Source organism: Daphnia carinata, chromosome 6 (assembly GCF_022539665.2).
Source record: "Daphnia carinata strain CSIRO-1 chromosome 6, CSIRO_AGI_Dcar_HiC_V3, whole genome shotgun sequence".
Taxonomy (NCBI): Eukaryota; Metazoa; Arthropoda; class Branchiopoda; order Diplostraca; family Daphniidae; genus Daphnia; species Daphnia carinata.
Window position 1 is genome coordinate 4,316,264 of NC_081336.1, and position 26,660 is coordinate 4,342,923.

The 26,660-nt window shown below is 40.2% G+C and overlaps 9 protein-coding genes and 1 non-coding gene across 12 annotated transcripts; 3 read left to right on the plus strand and 7 right to left on the minus strand.

Moving 5' to 3' along the window:
* Window positions 1-38: 38 nt before the first annotated feature.
* Window positions 39-1,286, minus strand: LOC130690172 (uncharacterized). Its single transcript, XM_057513170.2, has 3 exons — window positions 878-1,286; window positions 633-809; window positions 39-507 (listed from the first exon to the last, which is right to left on the minus strand). Exons 1-3 carry the CDS (start codon window positions 894-896, stop codon window positions 74-76), a joined length of 630 nt encoding a protein of 209 aa, XP_057369153.1. The 5' UTR covers window positions 897-1,286; the 3' UTR covers window positions 39-73.
* Window positions 1,287-1,560: 274 nt separating this feature from the next.
* On the minus strand, window positions 1,561-2,601 carry LOC130690161 (small ribosomal subunit protein uS5). The gene is made up of 3 exons (XM_059495972.1): window positions 2,230-2,601; window positions 1,845-2,168; window positions 1,561-1,783 (listed from the first exon to the last, which is right to left on the minus strand). Exons 1-3 carry the CDS (start codon window positions 2,375-2,377, stop codon window positions 1,620-1,622), a joined length of 636 nt encoding a protein of 211 aa, XP_059351955.1. The 5' UTR covers window positions 2,378-2,601; the 3' UTR covers window positions 1,561-1,619.
* Window positions 2,602-3,276: 675 nt separating this feature from the next.
* LOC130690158 (small ribosomal subunit protein uS5) lies at window positions 3,277-4,301 on the plus strand. The gene is made up of 4 exons (XM_057513154.2): window positions 3,277-3,506; window positions 3,570-3,687; window positions 3,749-4,072; window positions 4,134-4,301. The coding sequence occupies exons 1-4, from the start codon at window positions 3,279-3,281 to the stop codon at window positions 4,295-4,297; spliced, it is 834 nt and encodes a 277-aa protein (XP_057369137.1). The 5' UTR covers window positions 3,277-3,278; the 3' UTR covers window positions 4,298-4,301.
* Window positions 4,302-4,610: 309 nt separating this feature from the next.
* Window positions 4,611-5,979, minus strand: LOC130690198 (LIM and SH3 domain protein 1-like). Of its 3 annotated transcripts, XR_009000893.1 has the most exons (4): window positions 5,775-5,979; window positions 5,613-5,714; window positions 4,960-5,414; window positions 4,611-4,892 (listed from the first exon to the last, which is right to left on the minus strand). XR_009000893.1 is itself a non-coding variant. In XM_057513206.1 (3 exons), exons 2-3 carry the CDS (start codon window positions 5,197-5,199, stop codon window positions 4,770-4,772), a joined length of 363 nt encoding a protein of 120 aa, XP_057369189.1. In that variant the 5' UTR covers window positions 5,200-5,414; window positions 5,613-5,979; the 3' UTR covers window positions 4,611-4,769. The 3 variants fall into 3 exon arrangements, 2 of the variants coding, with proteins under 2 accessions (XP_057369189.1, XP_057369190.1); XM_057513206.1 differs by having other exon boundaries at window positions 5,613-5,979; XM_057513207.1 differs by having other exon boundaries at window positions 5,489-5,979.
* A 2,388-nt stretch (window positions 5,980-8,367) lies between these two features.
* Window positions 8,368-11,083, minus strand: LOC130690111 (uncharacterized). The gene is made up of 4 exons (XM_057513091.2): window positions 10,264-11,083; window positions 10,090-10,194; window positions 9,901-10,029; window positions 8,368-9,831 (listed from the first exon to the last, which is right to left on the minus strand). Exons 1-4 carry the CDS (start codon window positions 10,706-10,708, stop codon window positions 8,450-8,452), a joined length of 2,061 nt encoding a protein of 686 aa, XP_057369074.1. The 5' UTR covers window positions 10,709-11,083; the 3' UTR covers window positions 8,368-8,449.
* Window positions 11,084-11,750: 667 nt separating this feature from the next.
* Trnac-gca (transfer RNA cysteine (anticodon GCA)) lies at window positions 11,751-11,822 on the plus strand. Its single transcript has one exon. It is a non-coding gene; the product is annotated as a tRNA-Cys (tRNA).
* Window positions 11,823-11,982: 160 nt separating this feature from the next.
* On the minus strand, window positions 11,983-13,705 carry LOC130690162 (trypsin alpha-3-like). The gene is made up of 8 exons (XM_057513158.2): window positions 13,580-13,705; window positions 13,468-13,516; window positions 13,282-13,364; window positions 13,127-13,215; window positions 12,898-13,042; window positions 12,659-12,794; window positions 12,445-12,584; window positions 11,983-12,272 (listed from the first exon to the last, which is right to left on the minus strand). Exons 1-8 carry the CDS (start codon window positions 13,595-13,597, stop codon window positions 12,126-12,128), a joined length of 807 nt encoding a protein of 268 aa, XP_057369141.1. The 5' UTR covers window positions 13,598-13,705; the 3' UTR covers window positions 11,983-12,125.
* A 2,898-nt stretch (window positions 13,706-16,603) lies between these two features.
* On the plus strand, window positions 16,604-18,565 carry LOC130690144 (fatty acid hydroxylase domain-containing protein 2-like). The gene is made up of 7 exons (XM_057513133.2): window positions 16,604-16,781; window positions 16,951-17,054; window positions 17,235-17,380; window positions 17,657-17,783; window positions 17,865-17,916; window positions 18,021-18,153; window positions 18,253-18,565. The coding sequence occupies exons 1-7, from the start codon at window positions 16,678-16,680 to the stop codon at window positions 18,562-18,564; spliced, it is 978 nt and encodes a 325-aa protein (XP_057369116.1). The 5' UTR covers window positions 16,604-16,677; the 3' UTR covers window position 18,565.
* A 1,834-nt stretch (window positions 18,566-20,399) lies between these two features.
* Window positions 20,400-22,135, minus strand: LOC130690163 (trypsin alpha-3-like). Its single transcript, XM_057513159.1, has 8 exons — window positions 21,998-22,135; window positions 21,792-21,935; window positions 21,585-21,673; window positions 21,390-21,522; window positions 21,249-21,334; window positions 20,839-21,046; window positions 20,676-20,733; window positions 20,400-20,600 (listed from the first exon to the last, which is right to left on the minus strand). Exons 2-8 carry the CDS (start codon window positions 21,933-21,935, stop codon window positions 20,515-20,517), a joined length of 804 nt encoding a protein of 267 aa, XP_057369142.1. The 5' UTR covers window positions 21,998-22,135; the 3' UTR covers window positions 20,400-20,514.
* A 1,291-nt stretch (window positions 22,136-23,426) lies between these two features.
* Window positions 23,427-24,346, minus strand: LOC130690168 (uncharacterized). The gene is made up of 3 exons (XM_057513166.1): window positions 24,320-24,346; window positions 23,648-24,200; window positions 23,427-23,576 (listed from the first exon to the last, which is right to left on the minus strand). Exons 1-3 carry the CDS (start codon window positions 24,329-24,331, stop codon window positions 23,449-23,451), a joined length of 693 nt encoding a protein of 230 aa, XP_057369149.1. The 5' UTR covers window positions 24,332-24,346; the 3' UTR covers window positions 23,427-23,448.
* Window positions 24,347-26,660: the final 2,314 nt, after the last annotated feature.

A 26,660-nucleotide genomic window follows, 5' to 3' on the forward strand; every position in this document is an offset into this window, starting at 1 on the left:
TCCAAATCAGTAGAAAAATGAGAAGAAAATGGGTTTTAAATAATAAAAAAAAAAACAAAGGTCGCCACATATATTATATATGTTTAGGAAGTTTAAGAGCGCCTTTTATACTCATAATGGCAGAACAGTAACAACAGGTAATCAAAACATTCCCAGTTTTTAGACAAAAAACAGCAGATTTCATGCTTTTCATACTCAATTCTTGTCTACAATGAATGCAACAATCAGTAGGCTCTATTACAGGAATAATGTCAGATTTTGTTTTACTCCTAGTGTGGGTGTATGTATTAAAATATAATACTCTTGGACAAAGTTTGCATTTACTTGGTTTCCCACCTTGTGGTGGTGTTTTATCTGTGTTTAATAATGTTGTAGAAACCATTGAAGAGACATTCTTTTCCAATTCCATAGTTACATCCATAGTCTGCACAACTGATGGATTATTAGTTGGTATTTGATGAAGACAAGAAACCAGTTTTTCATTTGTTGCAACAGGCCAAATTTTTCCTACAAAACAGAAAGATATGATGCTGTTGGTATGATTATTATGATCTGATAATTTATTATTGTTAAAAGAATAGTAAAATGGTAAAAAGTAAACAAAAATCTAGATAAATATGGCTAATGAATACCAGGGGATTGGTGCAAATGGCTGCACATTTCTGGTACCAAGCAACGACATATAGATGAACAGCCATCATCATTACTTGTTGCATCAGTTTCGGTATAGTTAGACCTATATTCCAGCAAAGCTAGAGGTACTAGAGAAAAGCTTTCCAACAGTTTCATCTCATCGTTTGAATCTGAGCCTGGTAAAAATAATATTAAGTATTATTTTTATTTGATGGTTGATGTGCAAACTTAAAACATGTTTCACCTCTCTCCACTTCAGGCATATTTCAGTGATCTGTTGCTTGAAGGTAAATGGAGAGGTGATGAGTAAATCTCATTTTACAGGTTTCAATAGATATGTCAATGATGATCCAACATTACTTCATGATTTCTTCTAAATTTGACCGGTAATATGGCTAAGTCGCATCGATCTGTTTACATTATCAATTTCTTGCATAAACGTTGACCCTGAGACGTTAGAGCGATCAAACTTTCTGTTAATTCCCCCATCAAACAATGATGCCAAAGCTTCATTTCCACACGATAAATTAAACTACTACTTTTGAACAACACGAAGCATTTGTATCACAATAAAAAGATAAATCTAACGCAATTCAGTCGAAAATGCGGAATAGCCCGGAGAACACTTATTCCAAATGACAATAATGAACTTGCTGACAACAGCCTATGTACTCATACTCCTCACTCCTAACGGCAAAAAGAGCAACTGATTGGCAAAGTAATCTCGGTAGATCTTCGAGCGAGGAAAATAAATAAAATTTTACTGTTCCCTTAAATGGATTTTTCATTCATCAGGTTTAAGAATCCTAGATAATGGGAACATGCATTCACAGCAATTAAACCTACAAGATTAGTCTCGTCATTAAAAATCTTACATGAGCGTGATGTAAAAATTTTGATATTGCTGCAATCATAAAATTCACAAAATGATTTCGTCACGTGTATTCGTTCTTAACGATGTCTCGCTAAACGTGACATACCAAGATTTAGTAGGCCTTGGCTTCTTGACGTTGAGTGCCCATGGGGCGATGGTTCTTCATCAAATAGTCGCTGTGCTCTTGATACGGTGAGTTGTTGAATACCGTCTCGGTCCACAAATCAGGTGTCAAGTAAGCGTACGTCTTAGCAATGGCAGCATAAGTTGCCTTGGCTGTAAAGACAAAAATGCATTTTAAAGAAAATTCGGGACCCACATCAGAAATCCGACATACCAAAATTGCCCAGTGTGCCTGTGCTACCACGGGCCGCAGTGTAGCAATCTTCAATACCGGCCATTTGAAGAAGTTTCTTCGGGACGGGAGCTGACACGATGCCAGTTCCGCGGGGACCAGGAATGAGACGTACCAAGACGGAACCGCATTTGCCGGTAACCTTGCAAGGGACGGTATGGGGTTTACCGATCTTGTTACCCCAGTATCCTCGACGAACAGGAACGACTGAGAGCTTAGCCAAAATGATAGCACCGCGAATGGCAGTGGCTACTTCTTTTGAGCACTTGACTCCCAGACCAATATGACCATTGTAATCACCAATAGCTGTAGAAAGGAGTAACTTGAATTAGTGATTTTAGTAACAGGTGAAAATAGCATAACATACCAACAAATGCCTTGAAGCGAGTTCGCTGACCAGCTCGGGTTTGTTTCTGAACTGGCATGATCTTCAAAACTTCATCCTTCAGGGCAGTTCCAAGGAAGAAATCGATGATTTCAAATTCCTGTATGAGGATAGAAACACTAATGCACATTCTTACATACTATTTCTTACATTTTTTGCTTGCCTTGATGGGCAGAGAGAAGAGGTAGATCTCTTCCAGAGTACGGATCTTGCCATCACGGACCAAACGGCCGAGTTTGGTGACTGGGACCCACTCCTTCTCTCCTTCCTTTCCACGTCCGCGACCACGACCGGGACCACCACGTCCACGGCCTCGGCCTCCACGTCCACCACGTCCGCGTCCACCAAAACCTCCGCGACCACGACCACCGGCAGGAGCAGCATCCGCCATGCTAAATTATTGGAAAAAGCGAAATATATTGCTTAGGATCAACCAATGAGGTGTAAAATATATCAAAATATTGTCAAGACTATTCCTCAACAAAGTGTTAACTTGGAAGGGTAACATATGATATATAACAAAATTTACAAAATGCAGAATCTCAAAATAAAATGCTACTTTCATAAAGATTTCATAAAACACAGATGAACACGGATAGAAAAAAAGTCACTACGCTCACCTGTGGTTTCTAAAGTAAAATGGCTGAGGAGTTTTCGGGAGTTCTTAAGTAATGGTTAGTCGCCGCTAGAGGCGTGCTTCGAAAAAGCGTTTGATACGAATTGTTTCTCCGCCTTCTTTGCCTACCGCGCCTCTATCGGCAAAAACCGTTAGTGTTGAATTCCCCATACACGCCTAGCCATTTTACTTAGAAAACCACAGGTGAGCGTAGCAAGTTTATTTTATCCGTTTCCATCTGTCTCAAGAAAAATCTTTGATAAATTAGCATTTCGTTTCCAGATTTAGCATTTTCTGTACTGTATTTATCGTGGTATTAATATTAACTAACCCCCTCGTTGATAAAGTTTTGTCAAATGTTTCTCGACTTCGACTCAGCGTAAACAACGATATCTTGAATTTCACTATTTTAGCAATGGCGGATGCTGCTCCTGCCGGTGGTCGTGGTCGCGGAGGTTTTGGTGGACGCGGACGTGGTGGACGTGGAGGCCGAGGCCGTGGACGTGGTGGTCCCGGTCGTGGTCGCGGACGTGGAAAGGAAGGAGAGAAGGAGTGGGTCCCAGTCACCAAACTCGGCCGTTTGGTCCGTGATGGCAAGATCCGTACTCTAGAAGAAATTTATCTATTCTCACTTCCTATCAAGGCAAACAAAAAATGTAAGAAATAGTATGTAAGAATGTGCATTAGTGTTTCTATCCTCATACAGGAATTTGAAATCATCGATTTCTTCCTTGGAACTGCCCTGAAGGATGAAGTTTTGAAGATCATGCCAGTTCAGAAACAAACCCGAGCTGGTCAGCGAACTCGCTTCAAGGCATTTGTTGGTATGTTATGCTATTTTCACCTGTTACTAAAATCACTAATTCAAGTTACTCCTTGCTACAGCTATTGGTGATTACAATGGTCATATTGGTCTGGGAGTCAAGTGCTCAAAAGAAGTAGCCACTGCCATTCGCGGTGCTATCATTTTGGCTAAGCTCTCAGTCGTTCCTGTTCGTCGAGGATACTGGGGTAACAAGATCGGTAAACCCCATACCGTCCCTTGCAAGGTTACCGGCAAATGCGGTTCCGTCTTGGTACGTCTCATTCCTGGTCCCCGCGGAACTGGCATCGTGTCAGCTCCCGTCCCGAAGAAACTTCTTCAAATGGCCGGTATTGAAGATTGCTACACTGCGGCCCGTGGCAGCACGGGAACCTTGGGAAATTTTGGTATGTCGGATTTCTGATGTGGGTCCCGAATTTTCTTTAAAATGCATTTTTGTCTTTACAGCCAAGGCAACTTATGCTGCCATTGCTAAGACGTACGCTTACTTGACACCTGATTTGTGGACCGAGACGGTATTCAACAACTCACCGTATCAAGAGCACAGCGACTATTTGATGAAGAACCATCGCCCCATGGGCACTCAACGTCAAGAAGCTAAAGCTTATTAAAAACTTGATACGTCACGTTTAGCAAGACATCGTTAAGACCGAATACATGTGACGTTAAATCATCTTGGTGAATTTTATGATTGCAGCAATTTTGACATTTTTACATCATGCTCTCTATATATATTCGAAGAGGTTGAGTCATAAGATAAGATATAAAATGACTGATTATGCATGCCTAATTAAAGTGAATGCAGCTTATTCAGTATCTAGAATTCTTCATATCTGATAAATGAAAAATCCATGTAAAGAAACAAGAAAATTTATTAATTGTAGAATGCAAAACGAACCGAAAATTGAATGTATTGCTTGCAGGAACCGAAAATTGAATGTATTGCTTGCAGGATAGACGATGGTTTCTAGGGATTCCGACACAAGGAGGAAAGAAAATAGTGAACCAAGTGATCAGGGGTAAGGACAAATAACGAAAACATGGCTGGATAGTTTCGATGTAGTTTGCCGGTACCATTCTCGATCAGCCTGTGCCCATCATCCATCCCTTATCAATCGGTTGGCAATCGACGATAACATCGTCATTGCGGAAGGAAACTTCGCCGTTGTCATCGGCACCGTAGTCATACATGGCTCGGTACGATCGCTGAATTATGAAACAAGACACATTTTTAAATTAAATGCAGTTTTAAAAATGATGATTAGAATATTACCCCTGAGCTACGAGGCTGTGTATTGGCAGTATAGTGGTAACTGAGTGAAATTCCGACCGACCCCGGTTTGCCATTCTGGTGCGTCACAGTTTGTTGATGCCGTAAGGCCTGTTGCTGTTGCAATACCTGTTGTTCAAGTGCGTGTTGTTCAAGTTCGTGTTGTTGCAGTGCGTGTTGTTGTTGCAGTGCGTGTTGTTGTTGCAGTGCGTGTTGTTGTTGCAGTGCGTGTTGTTGTTGCATTGCCTGCTGTTGTTGCTGCACGTGAAGAGCATGCTGCCTCTGTTGTTGCTGGGTTTATTATTATTGCTGCTGCTGCTGCCGTTGTTGCTGCACATACTGGGTTGCTTGTTTCATTGATCCTCTGCAGCTCTGGCTCTATTGTCCATGATTTTCGCTGGTTGGATCGTCGTCATTGATCGAACCGATACGGCGCCCTTGCCGCTGGTTCGCTAGAACTGTAACAAAATTCAAACATTAACACAACAAGATAACTATTAAATTTAACATTTCTAAGATTTGTGTTTCATACAACTTATTAGGCAATATGAAGGGAGTGGTGAATAGAATCTGCAAACAAAGCCAAAATTGGACCACTCATCCTTCACCAAAGCAAAAATAAAAAGGAAGCTTTACAGTTAAATCTCACTACTCACAATCACAAGAAACAAAAATTAACTCAGCACAGAACAACGCAGCAGCCAATACTGCTACTGATGTCGATACGTTAAGGGCAGGGCTTTGCTGCGTTACATGATCTATGTAAAAAGTTGAAACACTTTTTAGTTTAGACACATGTCAAAATAAAAAAATACAACCCTTTGTGTTACGACGTTTTTCACGTTTGGTAAGACAGCCGTTCCAAATAACGCTACACCAAAGAGGGAAGGCTTGCATTGCAACCACACAATAACATTCCAGTAATTTACTTTTCACATACAGGGAATAAGAAATTAATAAATAACGAAAATAAAAAATGGACTGAAAATGAAAAGAAAAAGAAAACAATAGCAGGCGAATATGTAGAACATAACACCGTTGGAAAGTGGCACCTGGTGACCCAAAACGGAAGTTCCCAAACATAATCGTCAAATGACGACTGTTTTTCCTCTATTAGGAGGACCGAAGACACCGATATCCCGATATTGTACCTCGCGGCGATAACCGAAGATATTAAGCGGGGAAAAACGCGATTGCTGCCGCACTAACGGGAAGTATTAGCCGTACATTTTAAGTAGACTAAATTCCAATGAGCAATTTTTAAAAAAACTTTTTTTTCTTTTTCCCAAGGTATGGGCCTAGGCCGCAGCATTAATGCTGCGGCAATGGGGCTAGTCTCAAGACGAACCTGTGCGCTTTAGGTGAGACTGGCTGCAGCATGCCCAACCCAGGCTTTGCCTGGTCTGCAATGCGTTCTTGAGTGTAAATTGCCCAAATGGTGGCCTGTTTCCTCACGCAGGCCATCCCACCCCCTATTGACGGGGAAGCGAGTGGCGGGAGAGCCGAGCCAAGGCGGACTATGAGCAAATTTAAATTAAAGTCGCCGGATGGTGTACAGACTGCACGGGCAAGGGCTTATTGGCCTTCTCAAGGATGAACAGTCGCGTATGGCCTGTGCGCCATGCGGAATGCATTACCCACAATCGTCTATCTGAATTTGAAAAGTAGCAAAGTTTAATTGCTGAACTATCTAACCAATAGCTAGGCAGACCTCTCCTAATTTCCATATTCAAACTCACATTCTAAACGACCTATCCACTAGCTAACAAGAAAATGGCCACACTTGAATTGCCGAAACCAGAACCCGATATGATGGGTCAGTTACCACCTGGAAAACTGCTTGATGACTTGAAGGCTAAGCTCAAGCGGCTAACCTATATACCAGCAATTCAATCTGCGGAGGAAAGAAACAAGGAAATAAGTCCTAAACCACCCGCTCGAGTGACACGGATACAGTCACTGGAAGAGAGAGACGAGTGGGAGTCTAAGCGAAAGCGGACGCAGCAAAGACTATTGGCTGAGGCCAAGGCTGAGCAAAGACTAAGTAACGATACAAATTTGCCTAAGACTAAAGCTCCTACTCTTTCACAGGCACCTGTCAACCATGCGGTGGTACCGGCCAAACCAGCGGCTAAGCGTAAGAGGACAGAGGATAGCCCAGCAACTCTCCCTGTCGAGAAACGATTCAAGGATGGAAATTCCAGAGATTTGATGCGCCAGTTACCACCTCGAGAAAGGCTTAATACCTTGAAGGCTAAGCGCAAGCGGGAAGAAGATGCTCCAGCAACTCTTCCTGGCGGGAAACGTTCAAAAATAGGAAATTCCCCTTTGATTACCCTTAATTAGTAGAAGCGTGTATTCCCAAAATTGTGTGCATGTCTGTCTGAATGTGTGTGTGTGAATGTGTGTACCTTTGGTATCAATAATCTAGTCAAAATTCTGGTTGTGAATGATATGTGTGTGTGTGTTTTATTGTATTGTCACACTTTGGCTGTAGTTTGAAAATGCACTGCTTTAAACCCACTAAAATTGTCTTGGGTTTTCATTTGGTTCTTTGGGCGGGGGAAGGAGGGAAGAGGGATTAGAAAGCGGTTGAAGGCTATTACTATTTCAATCAGAAGGGTATGGTCCAACATTTAAATGATGGATTGAATTTCACTCAAAGCATGGTATTTAAGAAAATGGGCGCACGTATTGACTTTGGATACCGTTTCCGTTATTGTGTTTTGCCCTTTAATTAAATTAAATAGCTCATGGATACATGATCTCAGTAGATATGTACGCTTATTCCGTGACTCTGCATTCCTAAATTCTAATAATTCATGGAACACGAAGTTTCAACATTAGTTGACGACATAAACATTCGTTTTAAAAAGCAGTTATTACTTCGCCCGGTATTATATTTAAATTCTCAAATAATTTCAATCAGGATTTTAGAACAGTGAAGGCCATTTTCCGTCTCCTGGAATTAAAACGCTATGAAAGCTCAATTTGTTGGAGTTAACCTATACTGTAGAATTACATGTGAATGTCATACACCTTACGACTTTCAATACAAAAAAATCTGGTGATTAAACTGCAGATTATACTGATTTTGTTGCCAACATCCTATTCTGAGTTCACTAGACGTCAAGTCGAACACTGTTCAGTGGTTCACATGGTGTTCGATGAAAATGGACTGTCAAAGGAAATTTAAGATAGTGAATCTTCTTCTAGTGAATTTTCATACTAAAGACCAATACGGACCTAATTTGCCAAGAAAATAAGTTAAGACCGAGTGAAATCTCGTCATCAGTAACATTCAAACAATATCACAAACTGAAAGGTGAAATGAAAAGTAAACATTTATCAAACATATAAAATTGGCATCTGTACTTCTAGGACTTTGTACAACAAAATCGCTTTGCCACAGAAACAAATATATGCAGCGGACAACATTTGATTATAAAACATTGGGGTGGAAAACAGTGAGGGTATGAAGGTAATGTGGAGTTCATCTCATTTTTATGAAAGCATTTCTCATGACTATATGTACACTGCATTTGATACAATGCACTGATGCGTTGCCAGTGTTCAAATCAATGTTTAAGCAACCAATATCGAGCACAGATTGGCAACAAGGACACGAGTCAACCAATTCTTCTATCGTAACTGGCTCCTCTACTGTTTCGCAAGAAGACGAGTTATCAGAATAATATAAGCTATACTCCATTTTTTTGGTGGGTTCTGCGCACAATGCAACCGGACCGGCATAACGCATCTCAATGGAGGGGATAGAAATTAAATTATTGCCTGGTAACACAGGATCGATGTCACCTCTTAGAACAGGTACGGTACATTGGGAGGTTTCCGCGTTATTAGTATTCGAAATAACTACTTTGGATGAGCAAGATGGAATTGAAACAGAAGCTGACAAAACACTGGTACCGTCCATGGGGTTGAGTGTCTCTAAGGCTTTTAGGATGTCTGCCTCAATTTGATGATCTTTTATAGCCGGAGGAATAGATATGGGCTCCGTAGACGGCATAGAATTGTCCAGCTCAGGTATCGCATTTTCTTTAGGGTTGGCAACTTGATCATATTTCTTTGACGGTAACAACGAAGTAGAATCAGGGTGCGAGGGTTCTAAATCGAGCTCATCTTCGGGTTTAACTGTACCTGACTTTTCCATAGAGCTTTTTGAGATGTTAATAGGGGAATTTCGCTCTGGAACCAAATTGGCTTCGTCTACGGATGGCGTTGGCGATTGGGCGACGGCTTGCTCCTCCGGAAAACTGGTTGAACTGACATGCGAAGAGATCGCATCCCGATTACAGTGGGCCAACACATTTTTTCCAGAAGATAACATGGAATGGGACACATTGGCTGACATTCTCAAATGGGGTATAAATGTCGCTCCAGTATTTTCTTTCAATTGTGCTGCCAGCTGATCAATCGATACTTCCTGAATCTCTTCGGGAGGACTAGGAACTGTGGGAGCCAATGTACCACCATCAGTGTGCAGGTTACCATTGTAACATTCTGGCGAAAAATCTATAGGGATAAGCTTCCAGGGAATCTTCCTTTCCACTAAACTGGATTTTGAACGATCGCAATAGACAGGTGCCCATTTCATATTTTGAATTTTAGGTTGTGTGCGGACTGCATCTGATCCGCTACACAGAACATTCTGACGAGGATCTTTTGTCCGTGTGGACGATTCGGTCGGAATAACAGCAACTCCTTTCTGACTTTCGAACGTAGAAGACATTTCAATAGACGCTTTGGATTGCAACTGAACCGAATTATCTGGACTTGTTATAAAGAAATGATCGATTTCTGTCTCATAATTAGAAGAACTCGTCGGTACTTTCGCGTTGACTTCGTAAATTTTCTCTATGCAACCATACATAAAAAGAAGCAGTTAATTAATCGAAAATAATAATTTATTTTGCAATTTTTTACCCGATCTGGAACTATAAGTAACATTGGCTAATATACGTTCATCCTTTTCTATCATGGGAACAGGATTATCCAACATCAGGTCTGTAGATCCATATGACCGTAAGGAAAGACTGGATTTAGCTCTTTCGTCTAAAGAAACAAAAGACGATTTTGAAAGAAACTATAGAACATCATTTAATTTCACTATACTTTCTGTATTGAAGAGATCTCGATTTTGCCAATCTAAACATTTGTCTGATCTTACATCAGTGGAAGATTGATGTCTATGACGCCTTGAATAATTTTCCTGTTTAGCTAGAAAATGAAAAAACAAATGTCTTTGGGATGAATTATATAAACATACAATTATGACATTTTCCTTACATGAATTTCTGTCTTGATTTGACATTTCCCTTGATCGTTTTGGTGTCCAATGATGATTTAAGTCTGAAATGTGTTTTCTTAATTCACAATGTGTCTCAAATTGGTGTGAACAAACTTTACAACTAAATCCTGAAAATATTCGTTTCCGGCTTGAAAGATGTTGATCATTTTCATGTAGATTGGCTCTTGAAAGAGACCTTAAATGTTGGGCAGCATGTAAATGGGTATTCAGTTCCCTCTTACTCTGATAGGTGTTCAAACAAACTCTGCATTCAAAAGTCAACTGTGTTGTTTTTCTTTGGGAATTAGGTGAGACTGAATCTGATCTAGAAGATTCCCCATAGCTGCCATCAAACGAATCTCTGCGTGTAGAATGGTCACGATAATTGGAATGATAACTATAATGATTGTTGTGTCCCCTATTTTTCTTCTGGTAAGAATCCATTCGAAAATACCTGTGAAGCCCACCTTACTCTATACATCAGAGGAAAATTTAATGTAAATTCACACATTTTTTTTCTATGTCACTAGAAATGAGAACAAAGTTTGATAGGCCATGCTTTGGTGCTACCTCGTTATCAGATTAAAAGAGCATGTACATCTACGATCTTTCACGTGTTCCAGAAAAATTCGGAAGGCATCAGTTTGACATGAAATCTAAATAGTCTCTAAATTAAGCGGGAAAATCCTGCTCATTAAAAAATCAATGCCAACATTAATGCTTATCTTATTAGCAAACGGTTAACTGTGACGCATAGAAGAAAAATTCCCACTTAAGGTTACAAAACAATGTATTTGCAGCGATGCCAGAAGTCAGTTTTGTTAACAGACGCATAGTCTTATCAGGTCTTATTCTTATCAGAGGGATCGAGATCTTTTCAGCATAGTGGCCTAGTGCTCGGCCCCGGTTTAATCTCCCCATAGGTTACCCAAGTCAAGCTTAATACGTAACATATGTTTTTTTTCATCATTTCTAACCTTCGCTTCAGTACCTTCCGGTAGTAAACTATTCAAGGGTAACCCTATCCCTATTCATGGATAGACCGCGTACGTGCCCTAGATCGACCACTATCTAACTTTCTATCTCCAACTGTAAAATTTTTGTATTGAAATTTGAAATAGAAAACAGACACGAACACATAATCACAGGTACTATTTCTCCATTGGAGCTAGGGAGATCTCACTGTCGCCCTTAGAGCCCCTGTGACATTTTAGAAGATGCCGGTTTAAATGGCATCACATAAAAAAAGTTATCGAATCGGAAAATTTCAAACAACAATTCTGAAAATCATGGCCAGAATTTTACACTTAAGAGCAACCTTGAATTCTTTCATTACTTTCGAATTTTATAATCTCTATTCATTTAAAGAGCGTGTTTTAAGTTGGTGAAAAAATGTGGTTAATGCATTATATTCAGTGAAATAGGACGTCTAAGTATTTCTTAGCTTTCGCTGAGTTATATGAAGCCATCAATAATTGTTAGCACAGGGGGTATAGCTCAGTGGTAGAGCATACGACTGCAGATCGAGAGGTCCCCGGTTCAAACCCGGGTGCCCCCTCTAATTTTATAAAAAGTTCGAGGAAAGAAGCATAAAGCTTCGCACATTGACTTTATTTCTTACGCTTTTATAATTTTTTAAAATGGTTCCTATAGGTTACGAAAGCTAACGGCATTAAAATTGGACACGTTGTTGGAACGTAAATAATTAAAAATTCAGGTTTGCAGAGCCAAATCCAACATCCTTGTATTTCAAGCAACAAGGTTTTTAATCATATATTTTTGCGTGTTTCCTCCTATTACGAATATTGTAGGCAAAGTACAGGAATAGAAACCAAAGACGGTGGCCGAAGCAATGGCGTAGCTAAGAAAAATTCTTTTTAATCCAGTCCATGTAAGCCGTGATCCTCATGTAAATTCCTGGGTAATTGAAATCCATACAGCCTTTCCCCCAGCTCATAATGCCGATCTGACGTCCCTCAACAATGACAGGTTCGCCGTTGCTATCGTCCTAAAACCAAACAAATAACAAGAGGCTATATAGGTTTCAATTCGTACCACTAATGAAACGACCAACAATTCAGCTTGTGGAATTTTAAACATAATTAAGGTACACGAAAACAGTTGAACACTTGTGCGTTTACATTTACGGTTTCTATTATAAAACGGTATGTAAAGCTTACATGGCAAACGAGTCCTTCTTGAGAACCTGCAGAGGCACACAGGGAAGAGCTGGATATCTTCAAACCATATTTTTTGCTGCACGCTTCATTGGTGATGATGGTTACTGGGACTTGCAATAAAATTTTGTGACTTGTCGATGCTACAAACCAATTATAACTTTAACAGTCAGAAAAAAATAATAATAATCCCCAAAAATGGTTTAGCGAAGGCAACCTGATTTTGTGGCTCCCCAACGAAGTATGGTCCCAGTTTTGCCAACATAGTCATCCGTTGTGCCATCCGCAGGAAGACTCAATGGATAGAGCGTCGTCACATTGCCGTCCAAAGTCAACACAGCAATATTGTTAGCCTGTTTGTTGATGAACGAAAGCATTCAAAAATTTAATTAGTAATGGCAATTAAACAATTTGAGTAGGCAAATGCATATAAGTGAATCGGTTATATGTTTTTACTTTAGTCTTTCTGTCGTACAGTTCGTGAATTTTGACACGAAGAACATTGCTAATGACAGCTCCGGGATTGTAGGTTTTCAGAGCGACGGTATTCAGGTAAACCTTAAGTTTTGCAAGGTCGTTGGTTTTCTGCACACCAGATAAACTGTAATTGATACAATGTACGAATTAAATTTCAAATATCTTTTAATAAGAACATTTTCCGCCATGCTAATCTAAAATAATTTACAATGCTACGCAGTCGGCTCCAGTCAAGACATGGTTATTGTTGATTAACGTAGCTCCACAAATTTGACGCCCTTCAAATAAAACCGCACCCTAGATAAGTTTTTATGAAATTTAAATCAATTACATTTGATTTCTGGTAATGAAAATCAAACTTACCACACTTGGGAAAGCGCCACGACGAACCGGAGTTCCCACAAAAGATTCGCTAGCATCGTCGTCATCAGCTGAATGTTTTCCTGCTTTAAAAAAAAATTTAATTTTAATTCCATATTTTCTATAATTTGTTAAAATTTTGAAAGGTATAGTCCAATAATTAGTAAAACAAAGCATGGACTGCAGTACCTTGCACTGTGGGCCATGAAATAGCAGCGGCCGCAAGGCATCCAATTACCTTAGAAAAACGTTTTTTAGTAAATCGTATTTTAAATAACCTTTTAATGTCTATGCAATTTACTAAGAGAGAAATTCGCATTCTCGGTGATACGCGCGAGTTAATACGGAGAACGTCTAACTGGCACAACACGTCCCAGGAAATTAGTTTTGCGTTATATTAGTTCGATTAATATGCGTTGGTCAATCGGTCTGGCGTATATGCACAGAAGGACTGAATGTAAACATGGACGTATGTGGGAAACTAGGCTGACTGTCATGCAACCCATAATTCAATTAGGGCTTATCGATATACCGTCCGTCGTTCTGTAATGCCAGTTGCTGTTGAATCAACAAATGTATCTGGCAGTGCAGGCGTGATCGTGTTATGTTTCCATGCATGACAGCTACTTCCTTTCGTCAGCACAGATACCTGTCTTACTCACAGGTAAAGCGAGCATTGGAATGAGTTTCAGAATAAGCTTTTGAGTATAGGTTGGGTGGATGAATAGGAAGGTGTTACAAGTGAAATACAAAAGCATTGCTTTTGTTGTATGAATAAAACATTTGATTTAACAAGTAATCTGCTGGGTTAGAGGCATTTAAATTCACCTTTTGCTCAACAAAAATAATCATAATAATCATAAGCATCCACTAGGAGATTGTCATTTTTTTTTTCTAATGGCCTACATTCATTATAATTGCTAAAAATGTCAATCAGTTTTATTTCGTTTCTCCCGAATATTACAATCACGATGTCGTACGTGCAAACTGAAGGCGGTTCGCTATTGTTAAAAAACCGCAGCACGAAAATCGATTCACGCATTGGCAATTCATTCGCCATAGCAAAACATAACCTTGAAGCGACCGGTGTCTTGTGCGATGCCGTTTCCTACAAGGACTTTTTCGTTGCATCTCATAAGTTGCCACGGGGGATCAAAATGGAAACGTTCTTTTCTTTTCTTTTTGATAGGTGTCATTCGTTTAAGCTTTAGAGGTCATGTAGTTAAAAGTAAGTAAATTTTTGCTTTCTTTTCGTGCCACGGTTTGAAGTTTCTTATCAAATATCAATTACGATACGAAACAAAGTTAACTCAAAGGGCATATGAGCACGTCGCCGATGTAAATTGGCGAACAGAGACCCAAAGTAATATTGCTGGCAATTATTTTTTTAAGGCTAAATACAAACAAACAATTGACAAAGCAATCAACATGCTAATATTTCGGTTTCAACGGGGAAGAAAAGAAAGCTGCAGAATGCAATTAAAAACGTCTTTGTCTGCCGCAGCGTGAAATTATGTTGTCCTGTGCCCTTATTATTTAAGAGCTGTGAAACGACCTTCCTTCTAAATATTTGTCGAAGAAAAGTTGAAATTATCGCAGCCATTTGGTATTTAGTTTGGCAATGTAATCAGCAGCGTAGAGTCTCCATCTCTTAAAAGCGAAACGTCCTTGCATATTATTTGCAGCGTCAGCCTGAGTTTGCATTTATTTTACATCGTCATCCGGACCAAGCGTTTTCATTTTCCATCGTTCACGAAGTAAAATATGTGCTGTAGTTTTTAGCCGCTAGCGACAGCCACACCTAGTAGTCTTTATCAGACGCTTCGAAAAATGCAGTCGGTATTGCCAGACATCCGCAACTCTCTTCAGCGAAATAAAATATTTGGCTGACACAGTAACCTTGCCCTGTTTTCTTTGTTTGCTTCGGTTTCTTTGTTATTATTACTACCAACAACGAACCGAGTCGTCATTATCGGACAATTTGTACGCACGGTGAAAAAGAAAAGGGCGAACGTAAACACTTTCATCAAAGGGCAAAGATGGGCGGTTTGAACGAATGCCATGTGAAATGTGCCAATTTCTGTCGTTCGGCCGAAATGGGGCCAACTGCCTTGTAATCATAGATTCCTGGCAAACGACAGGTGGTTTTACAACCACAACATTATCTACCCAACGCAAACTGCGCACGAGACTCGGCCGGAGCCTCGTAAACGAGTAGACCAAGGGAAACCATCGGTATTCCCCTCCATGTAGTTTTTGTTTTCCCCCCAAAATTAAAATCAATAATAAGAAACAACTGCATAGTTTGCCTACAACTATTACAGTATTTAATTCGGGGATTGTATTATTCCTGACAAAGTGGCTTTCTTCTGTGCAATTTCAAAGAATCAGTCACAGATGTGGCGACCTGGCGACCTTCAAGCATTATCGTGATGATTGAGTTGCTTCCAGGAAAATGATAATCAATGTATAGAAACTCTTGATTTATCTTATTCTTCGAAAGTAGAAATTAGCTCGAAGAATAAAATAGCTAAATTGCTATTCGTTTTTGAAGTATTCTTGAAGGGCCGTGCATAGTGGGTTCATAGTTGATTGTTCGTCTTCTGTCACATTGTTTTTTTTTTCCTTACAAGAAGTACAAGGAAAACTGTAAATACCACCGGCGTTTGGCGTACAAACAATAGTCTTCCAAGGTCGTACTAGTCCGCGAGTGGGTCTCTTGCAAAAAAGCCTGTCGTTTTCTAAGCCGCAAACGATCAGCGTAAGATGAAACGTCAAGACGCGAGAGTCCTTTCAAGGTTCTACTCGTATATCCAATGACGCTAGCTATAGGCCATTCCAATTTGGAATCACAGCGAGGAAAAGATTAAGGTCAGCAAAGGGCTAAAAGACTGCTTGATACCAGTGTTCGGTGCTGCGTCCGTTAACACTGACGCGTGGGGGCGTGTACCAAATCTAAGCTGGGCCGAATTGTTTTTGTTTTTGAATCAGTGCGTGAGCAACCGGACGGAGTCGCGGTCGGAACCGAAGGGTCTGTCGGCTCACGTAACGTCCCATTCAACGTTTCATTTCACTTTGCGTTGTTGACTGGTTATACGTTAGCGCAGTATACGTCGAGTGTTGCCCTTAGTGCGTCTTTTTATCGGCATCGTCCCGCCTTACCAACAGCCCGATCAATATTGTTGACCTTTGAATCATCGATTTTTCCCGCTTTTGAGCGTATCTGTTTTGTTTTCGCTAATGTGAACATCGGTTGTGTTCTTATCTGCTAGACACGATAAAAGATTGCGTCTTTATTTGATGAAGAAACGCGTATGTCTTTTGGGGTTTTAAACTCACGTGCCCGTGTCGCAGTTTGAGTTCAGTTCACCCGTGATTGTCACTCTGTCCGGTCGCACTATGGACAAAGGGAAACCATCCATTTGGACTTGGGCAAGGGATTCAGCTATATTGGTAATCACCATCGTGTCCATTTTCGCTGCGTTTAGCAACAGCCTCACTTGGTAAGCAATCCCATAAACTTCCACACACACACATAAAAAAATGGTTTCCCTTTAACCTTGTTGAGTTTGCCTGTTTACGTTAAGACCTATCCGAGCTTTGAGAGTAAAAAAAAAAAAAATCAGCTATAACCACAAAAGGATTTCATCAATTCACCATCCTTTTTGGCAGGCATTTACAACAACTTTGGGGAGCTTCTGGGGATTTTTGGCAAGCGCGATGGGACCAGTTCCTCGATCGTTTTGGAGACGATGAGGCCGTACTCTTTATTTACGGTATGTGATTGTATCAAGACCTTGACGTATACTGTTCTCACCATTTGGGGAAAAAATTGGGTTCTGCGAAATGCGCACGGAAGTGTTAGAGGACAAAGCGGGGAGTCGATGGAGTCACGTAGGCGATGTTTGCTATTCAAACACTGTTGCTTTCGTTTGCTCTTTTTTCGGTGGTTATAGGAACAACGTTATTGACGATGAGCCTGTACTGGGGCGTCGGTTTAATCTACGTTTTGATGGATCGCTTTAATTGGCCCAAGTGGATTCGTAAATACAAAGTTCAACCCGGTACAAATGAACCTGTGGATACGAAGCGCCTCGTTTCTGTAAGTCTTTTAATCTTTATCTTAGTATATCTGCATGTCTGCGCCAAGCGTCTTGCGTCTTTTAATCTTTGTTTGTGATAAAATGCCAGTTATGCTCAACAACCCGTTTTTTTTTTTTACAAAAGGAAATGCCACTTTAGCAGGTTTCAATGCTTTGTATTACGAATGTTGCGTAATTTCTTCGTCAACGTCTAAATTTCCCTTAGCGTTAAACACGTTCTTCAACATTGCTCTCTTTTTTCTTAAATATTGAAATCGTTTTCCTTTTTTGGCAAGGCTTTCGGTCAGGTATTGTTTAACCAAACAGTCGTTGGCATCCCATTCGCAGCCTTTGGTTACTGGATGAAGCCGAAACCTGGCATGCCCGTTCGCGTACTGCCAACTTTCAGTAGCGTCCTATTAGGTGAATAGATTTCACTATCAACTCCACTAATGAAGTTTTAGAAACACAACTCAACTTCTCATAATGCTTCCGTCAAAACAGAACTGGCCGTTTTTATGGTCGTCGAAGAGATTTTCTTCTACTATTCTCACAGGTGTGTCAACATTTTTCTTTGTCACCGTCACTCGTTTCTATAATTATCGAAGGTTAACCTCGTCAGAAAATCAACAAAATTTTTGTAATATTTCCATGAATTAGGCTATTGCATCATAGACGACTGTATAAACACATTCACAAGAAGCATCACGAGTGGACTGCCCCAATAGCCGTAACAGCAATTTACTGCCATCCACTTGAGCATTTATTGTCCAACGTATTACCTCCAGCACTAGTGAGTTAAACAAGTTTAATATTTTTGGGGGAATTCCCTGTGAATTCTTTCCAGATAATCACACACTTTCTTTCTGGTTCCCTTCGAATCGACTCGAAGGGCACAATCATCATGAGCTCTCACATTTCCACGTCGTGGCTCTGGTATTCCATGGCTATCCTGCGTACATTAAACGATCATTCCGGCTACCATTTGCCATTTTTCCCTTCGCCGGAGGCCCATGATTTCCATCATCTCAAATTCACCGAATGTTTCGGATTTCTGGGAATTCTTGATTATCTTCACGGTACCGACCAGATGTTCCGCTCTTCACCCGCGTTCAAACGTCACGTGGTGTCCCTGTCAACGCAACCCCTTCGCGCACAGTTCCCCGACCAAAACAAAGTTAAAATCCATTCGAACGGCGAATAAAGGCCAAGATAGAAAAAAAAATGCGTTCGTGAAATCGCTTGAAGCTGTTTTACTTTAGAGACAGCAGGGTTTTCGCTTTCCCCATGTACGAATACGTGAATACGTTCTTAGTTATTGAATTTGTTTTATTACGAGGGGATCTTTACGTGTCATCTATTAACACTGGGACTAGTCTGTGATTTCCATGTTGATAATCTATACATATATAAAATTTACATCGACGCTCGCAATAAAAAGGTATTAACCTGATTTTGAATTCCAACAGTTCATTTTTTCGTTGGGTGTCTGTTGCTGCTGCACGCTAATTAAGCCATACCGGGATCGGAGGTATTCTTGTTCACTTATGACTTTCTAATTCTTTTCTAATTTTTTGCCGAGAACTATTTACTCTGAACTGGATTTACAACAAAAAAAGAAACGCCAGTCTCTAACTTCAAAATGACACGAATGCTGTTGGTAGAAATCTTTAAGTCAATGACCGTATATTTGCATAGAACTCCGAACGGGAACAGATCAAAAAAAAAAAAAAACCAGCAATGTTTTTAACTATCAAGCAAAATGTACTTCCGCAGTTGCTATTTGCATTCTGTTTCCAAATACAGCCAAATAATAAAAATTGCTTTGAATAAATAAGGCATTATTTGTTTTTCCGCTTTCTAATATGTTTCTAAGGTTAACCTCGTTAGAAAATCGACAGAAACTTTTTGTAATCTGCCCATGGATTAGACTTTTGCATTATCGACGAATGTAAAAATACCATCAAAAAAAGCATCATGAGTGGACTGCACTCATCGCCAGAACAGAAATTTACTGCCATCGGCTTGAGCGCCTGCTGAACAACATTTTATCTTCTAGTGGGGAAACCAGTTTGATCGGGGTATTCCCCGTGAAATGATTCCAGATACTAACACACTTTCTTTCTCGTTTTCCTTCAAAATGGCTCGAAGTGCGTAATCGCCTTGACATCTCACTTTTCCATGCCATGGCTATCTGGTATTCCATGGCTATCGTGCGCATATTACACGATCTGCAGTTTGCCATTTTCCCCTTCGCCATGATCTTCACCTCAAACTCACCGAATGTTTCAGATTTCTCTGATTTTTTTATTATCTTCACGGTACCGACTAGACGTTCCGCTTTCTCCCGCTTTCAAACGTCTAAAGACATGCGGGGAGTTGTAGGTATTCGTGTCCACTTCTGATGTTCTAAATTGTTTTCCAGAGGTTTTTTGTTAAGATTTATTTACCTTGAACTGGATTTACCGCAAAAAGAAAGGCCAGTTTCCAACTTCAAAATGGCACAAATGCGATTGTTAAAACTCTTGAAGTCGTTGACCATGTATTTGCATAAAACTCCGCAGTGGAACAGGTTTTAAAAAATAACCAGCATTGTTTTCATCTCTTCAGCAGAATATATACACCCACAGCTCGCTATTTGCAGTTTTATTTCCATATACAGCAAAATAATAAAAGAAATTTCGAATAAATAAGAGTGATCTGTCTTCCGCTTTCTCATGTGTACATAAACAGAGCAAAAAAAAGGTACGAGGACACATTCCGTTTGAGGGGATTTTCGTCTAAACCTGAACGTTTTAGGCGTTCTTGGCGTTGTGTCTCGTGCGCATATTGCAAACTTGAATAATTTCGTATTTTCTAACAGTTGAACGTTATAGGTGGAGTGAAAAAAGTATTAGAATCCTTGTTCTACTTTTTGCTCGCCATTCTCAGCGCATAATGTAATTATCTATGAATTAGCAACGCAAAACCTCAAAGTCGTCCCTAGGAAGACTGCAACAGGTGAAAATCCAAATTGAAATGCAAACATATGGACATGAATTATTTGCTGGCGCAAGGGCATTTATTCTTAATAGTCAATGCGTTCAATTCACCGTTGCTACACGACTTGAAGATAACAAAATCCTATGCAACGTCGTAGTAAACTCTGGATTCGTTAAACAGTGTTAGCTTTAATCCAGCTGTAGAAAAACGTGAGTCGTGTGTAGACTCCGGCGTATCTCGAATCGGCACAACCATAACCTTTTAAATTGTGAATCACATTCAAACACATTCAATACAACGTCTACATTAGAAATCTTAAATATATTCGTGTACCCCAGCTGACGATGCCGACTTGTGTTCCATGAACAATCAACGGTCCTCCAGAGTCACCCTGCAATACAATAAACGCGCGGTGTTAGAATATTCCTCGAATAACTTTCACTACCAATCGCTAGCAAATGAAGAAAAGTAGTCGGTAAAAATTTAATTAAAATACCTGACAAGTGTCTGTTCCATCAGCATGAGCGCATAACATTGAGCTACTGATTCTTGTATCGACGTACATAGCAGAGCACTGAGAGTTGGTGATGACCTTTACGGAAGATTCCAGCAGCTTGTTGGATCCAAAGCCGCTAGATTCCTCCTCAGCCAGCGTCTTGTGCGTCCGACCGAACCCAATAATAGTGCCCCACAAGCCGGCATAACTAAACAGAAAATCAAATGAAGTCAACAAAACAATTTACGTTAAAACGTTGCGCTTTATAGACACCGTCAAAATGAACATCGTTGAAAAAAAACTGAATTTGGGTCAATGCGTCGATAAAATTAATGAATGCTTGGATTAAAATTGCACTCAATCAAAATCCGATTTTTTTTTTTTTAATTCTTAAATCAAAATTGAAATACCTCAAGGTGGTGCCGATTCGAGGTAGCGATATTACCGAGATGCCTTCGACTGGCGAGTCCAACGTTACAACTGCAATATCATTGACCTGAACAACGAGCAAATCATGACTGCCGCTTTGAACAAAAAAGTGATTAGCATACGCTAGTTGCCGAATTATAGTTCCTGTGATGGACTATCTTTTTTACGCCCCTATGGATGGCTCCATCGTCGGCTGGGCGGATAGTCGTTGTATTCAGCAATACCTTAACAGTACCATAATCGACCTGCTTAATGCTAATAAAAAATTATGCAAAACTACGCGTTAGATTTAAACGAAATTCTTTCCAACTGTTTACTAGTCGACGCAGTGAGCAGCCGTCAGAACGTGATTGGGTGTTATGAGCGACCCGCCACAAAAAGGTTCGTCATCTCGCAATAAAGCCGCCTGTTATTGTTAGAACCAAACAAAAAACGTAGGTTATAAATAAGTTTCATTCATTATAATCTGCAGCCTTTCGCCACTGCCAACACACAGTGACGTTAACACAGCAATTTTTCTTTACCAAAAATTGATAGTCGCCACGTTTGGCTTTGAACCCGCCGACGATCTGATCGTTTTCTTCGTTGTCACCGTAATACCCACCGTAATAACCAGAGACGACGTGCGCCACGGCAAAGGTGACGACCATGAAATTTAATGCATTCATCTGGATATACAAAACATGAAGCGATACGGCCATTTAACATTTCACCTGAAGAGAGTACGTACCGTCCGATTGAAAATGCTATTGCAACACAAGATTCTGGGAAGTATCTCCACAGTTTAGGCAATAGTGTGGAAGCCGCTTGTAGTTGACAGAGTACGATTGCCACTAATGCACATCGTCAATCGACAACAAGCATTTCATGATCGAAGTATATAGAGCTGTGCACCTATAACAGACGTGCTATTAATATCAGCTGGTACGACGTGGCCTCGTTTATTCACATCGTCAAGCTATTGACACAGCCCACGTACGTGTAAATGAGAATTGCCTGAAAGTCTGCAACTGCCGAAGTTTGTTTAGTTGGGATCTATTTGTTGAAAAGTGGAACATTGCAGAGCCAGGGAACGATAGCTGGTCGCAACTAGTTGATTAGTTATGGCCCCATGGGCTCAGTTATGTTGCAAATGAGAATTGCTAGCATTCGCTAAAGGCTCACAGCATTTGATGTCACAGTAACGTTATGCTGTGTCTAGCGTCATTGGCGACGCGCTAACAAGTTTTCAGAGTATATGTCTATGCCCTTAAGACGTCCTCCAGTCTGCATTTCATATCGCCAAGGACGACGGAGATCATCAATGTTATAAGATGCCAGTCTCGGATTTCTGCTGGTTATGCTTTTGGCTTACTAAACTTTTCTAATGGGTGTGCCTTACGCATGCGAAACAAGGGACTGGTTTTCGCTCGCGTTACATAATATTGTATATGGGTGTAAACCTCCATATTTTATGGTTCGTAACGTCCAGCAAAAAGCCAAATTGACAGAAATCTGGTTTCATGAGCTGTCCACGTGTTGTGTATTATAGCGTACCACAAGTTCCAGTCTCAGCACAAACGTTGCCTTTATAGTACTGGGTGGCATTAACGAGGGTGCACTGTACAATTCTCATTTTTTCTAAAGCAACAATAACAAAGTTAATTCGGTAGACAGACTGGCAAAGCTGCTGTGTTATTTATTCATTTTTATCGCAGAAAAAGTTCATCTACAGTGGTTATCAAGAGTTATGTACACTGAGCGTAGACGATCTTTAACCGAAAGACTCGCCGCCCTTTGCAACTAAAAACTATTGAGCCACTTAAATGCTTTAAAAAAAGTCAAAGATGGTGTGTGTGCAGACAATTTTGTTTTTATTCGACAGAAAATGTTTACGTTCAATCCACAAGAAAAAAAAAAATTTATAATATGATACGTTCTTTCATAAAATTTTATAGATGATTGGATAAAGGTGTCCATTATTTTGAGACGCATTCAGCTGGTCCTCTAAAAAATCGTTCCATCAACTTTGTTGAAATTGGTCGACTACCTAAAAAAAGATTTCAAACGTATAAGCTTATACGCACCCATAACTGAAAATTGTGCTTAATCTATTAAATGGAATAGGACTATAGTATCAAAAGAGTTGGTCTTATGACGTACCTAATCGGGTGCTTGTATAAATGGCTACCAGATCATCTTTTATTCCTTAAGGGTGAATGGAAATCCAGCGTATGCGGAAGCAGGGAAGGCAAATGGAAAGTTTTCTTGTTGGTAAGTGGAAGCGCTATCTTTAGCGCCATCAAACTTGAAGTTGTAAGGGCTGGCAGCTATAACACCAGCGAATCGAATTATTTATTATAACAACTGGACAAAATCTTATTGATTTGTTTTCATTTACCATATCCATAGCTGTAGGGAAAGGCAGGGCTGTGATAGGCAGAATACGGGTAGGTGGCACCGTATTGTGTGTGGTATTGTTTTGCGGCAACGTAAGGAGCGTAAGCTTGAGTGGCCAACTTGGCTGTGGTGGAAGCGGCTGGCGCAGCTCCGAAAGCAGCCGGAGCAGCGTATCCGTACCCGTAAGGAAAGCCAGTGTAACCATAAGTGTAGGGAGCAGCGCCGTACGCATTACCATAAGGAGAAGCAGCGAACTTAGCAGGCGCGGCACCAAAGGCGAAAGGGTTGGCTGTGAACTTGGGAGATGTGGCATCGAAGGACGCTGGCGCGTAGCCGTAAGCGTAAGGATTAGGAGAGTGGTAGCCAAAACCGTAAGGAGAAGCAGCGTAGCCGAAACCGTAAGGAAGGGTGAAGGCATAAGCGGGCAAGGCTTTCACCTCGCGAACTTCTTTAGGTTCTTCAACAGTGACCACCGTCTTCTTAAGTTCTCCAGCAGCCACGCCCTTGTTCTCTTCGGCAGCAGCCAAAGCAGCAAAGGCGAGCATAACAACATACTAATTTCAGGAGAAAATATAGGTACATATGGTACAATTATAATCAGCATAAAGAGTTATAAAACTCAAACATTTAAATCGAACTTGCAACAAAGATATTCAAATTGAATCATATTTACCGTGACCTTCATGTCGAATGGGTTAAGGTGAGGGCTGTTTGAGGAAGAGCCTAAAAGAACGGACGACGATGTTCTGACGTGATCACGCCGTCTTTTATACTCACTTGTACTCTCTTCCAGCCCTACATTATCAAGGTCAAAACGTGAATCTTCCCCTATTTACCCTTCTCCCCCTTGGATACAACAGTTCCTGCCTTATTTGTCCGTCGTCCAGCTATTGGACAAGGCGTGTTACTACAAGGATTTGTGTGCGTTCATTTTTTTAAAGGCTTCTTCGCTTCGCAGACAAAGAAGAACAAAAAAAGAAAGTCATACAGTAGAAATCATCAAAGGCGGGGCGCATCTTCTCGATCTGCGTTCAACGACCCAGAGGCTCCGGAACAGCGTTCGGTCTCTTCGTGACCAGTGGATTTATTTGAAAAATGGATCTTGATGTAATAATAAATGTTGAAATTCACAAGACGTAGGTTAAACTCAATGCCACGTAGTTTGTGCTCATGAAAGAAAACGGAATTTAATAGCAATTTGAAGATAACCAACAATAACCCTGATTTATTAATACATCAGAGGTGAACTGAAATTGTTCATTGTTATGCGAGGTTTTAATGCAATTAATATTTGAGAAAAAAGGTAAAAGCGACTGCAAGTTTGAAGTATAGGGACGCAAGAGAAAAGGGGCGACAATAAAAATCTATAACGCAGGACTAATGGGGTAAAACTGCATGTGTAATTACTGTGTTTACCAAGGGAGGGAAATAAAAGGAAAACCGAGAATATAGCAAGAAGAAATCAAGTTTCGTTTTCACCTTCGGTCAACACGAAAGTAATGGCCAAGGAACTTTCCCTTGTTAGTCATCTCGAAGGTCATCCTGTTCCCAGGTGGTCTCTATGACATTGACACCTACTGTAAATCGAAAGAGTTCAGTTCAGGACTCGCCATCCTATCTTCATAATCCAAAATGTCTCCATCTGGATCGTCATTAGAAATTTACCACCCAAAAAAAACAAGCGACATGTTTTAAACAGATCACGAATCGATGGCTTTTCATGCATTGTTGCACACGACCATTGTCCTTCTACAACACATTGTGTTTGTATTCAGCGTCCCAATCAGAGTGGCACAGCCCCGGAGGACTAGCCTAGCGACTGCCTGATGTCCTTGAATACGATCCAAGTTTTGTTGTTCTTGTAATATGGCCGAAGACCTCTTCCTAGATTCCATATTAGTTCTTACAACTTGTGCTTCATAGAACTATAGAACTTCCAACTTTCTCTTCTGTATTATCGAAGCCATTGCCCCGACCCGGCTAAAATGTCCTTTATCCATTCGTTCCAATCCTGTTTTTGCGTCTCAAGGTGAATGACGATCAATTTGATTCCTGCATTCTCCTAATCTAAAAAAAAAGTTTTTATGGATAAACAAAACTTAGGAAGTTATTCTTAAAACACCCACACGTTGGTTGGTTCTTTTCCTTATAAAAATACACACAGATCTATGAGCATGTATAACAATATCATGTAGAGGGATCGGTTACAAGCTATAATTAAAAAAAAAAGCATTTGGCGACGTCAAGGACAACTGCTTTTCCAGTTCGTGTATCAACATCAAAAAGAGAAATAACCAAAATAAACGAGATGTGTTTTTGTAGGCAATAGATCAGTAAGAGACAGCAGCCCATGGCGGATTGCCGAAGTTTATTGACATTTAATGTACATAAAGAATATATCCTATATAGAATATATATATATTATAGAGGAGATTTTTGGTCTTCGTGGTGGAAGATGTTATTAGATAAATGATTAATTTTTTTTTTTAATATTTAAATTTTACTTCTTTATACATCGATGGCTGGTGAGCTGACTCTTCTGAGAGCCCCAGAAGGAACGTTTATCATGAGGAGAATTGATATACACGTGGACCAACGTCTCGTTGTCTATGCAAATCCGAATACAAATCGATAGTATTATGTATGCTGAGGTGTTCTTTCATATCATGCCTACATGAAAGATGTAAATGGAGCAAAGCGTCACTAGAATGTACGCTATAGGCTCGGAAGCATCGATACGTCGCCACAAAAAGAAAAGATTGAAAGAATTATTACGAGCAATTTCAATGAGTTTCCCATCTCTGAAACGCGATTTAAAATCAAAATTGACGAAATCTTTTTTAAGTATATCAAATATGACGACACAGACGTACACAACACAGTGATTTTAGAGGTATAAAACAATTGACAAAACAGAAACGTATATCCTTCTTTTCCTTTTGTTTTTCGAAACAGTGCTGGCGAGCAAATTCGTTCAGACTCTTTGACCATCGATGAGAAGAGCGATGATAGCA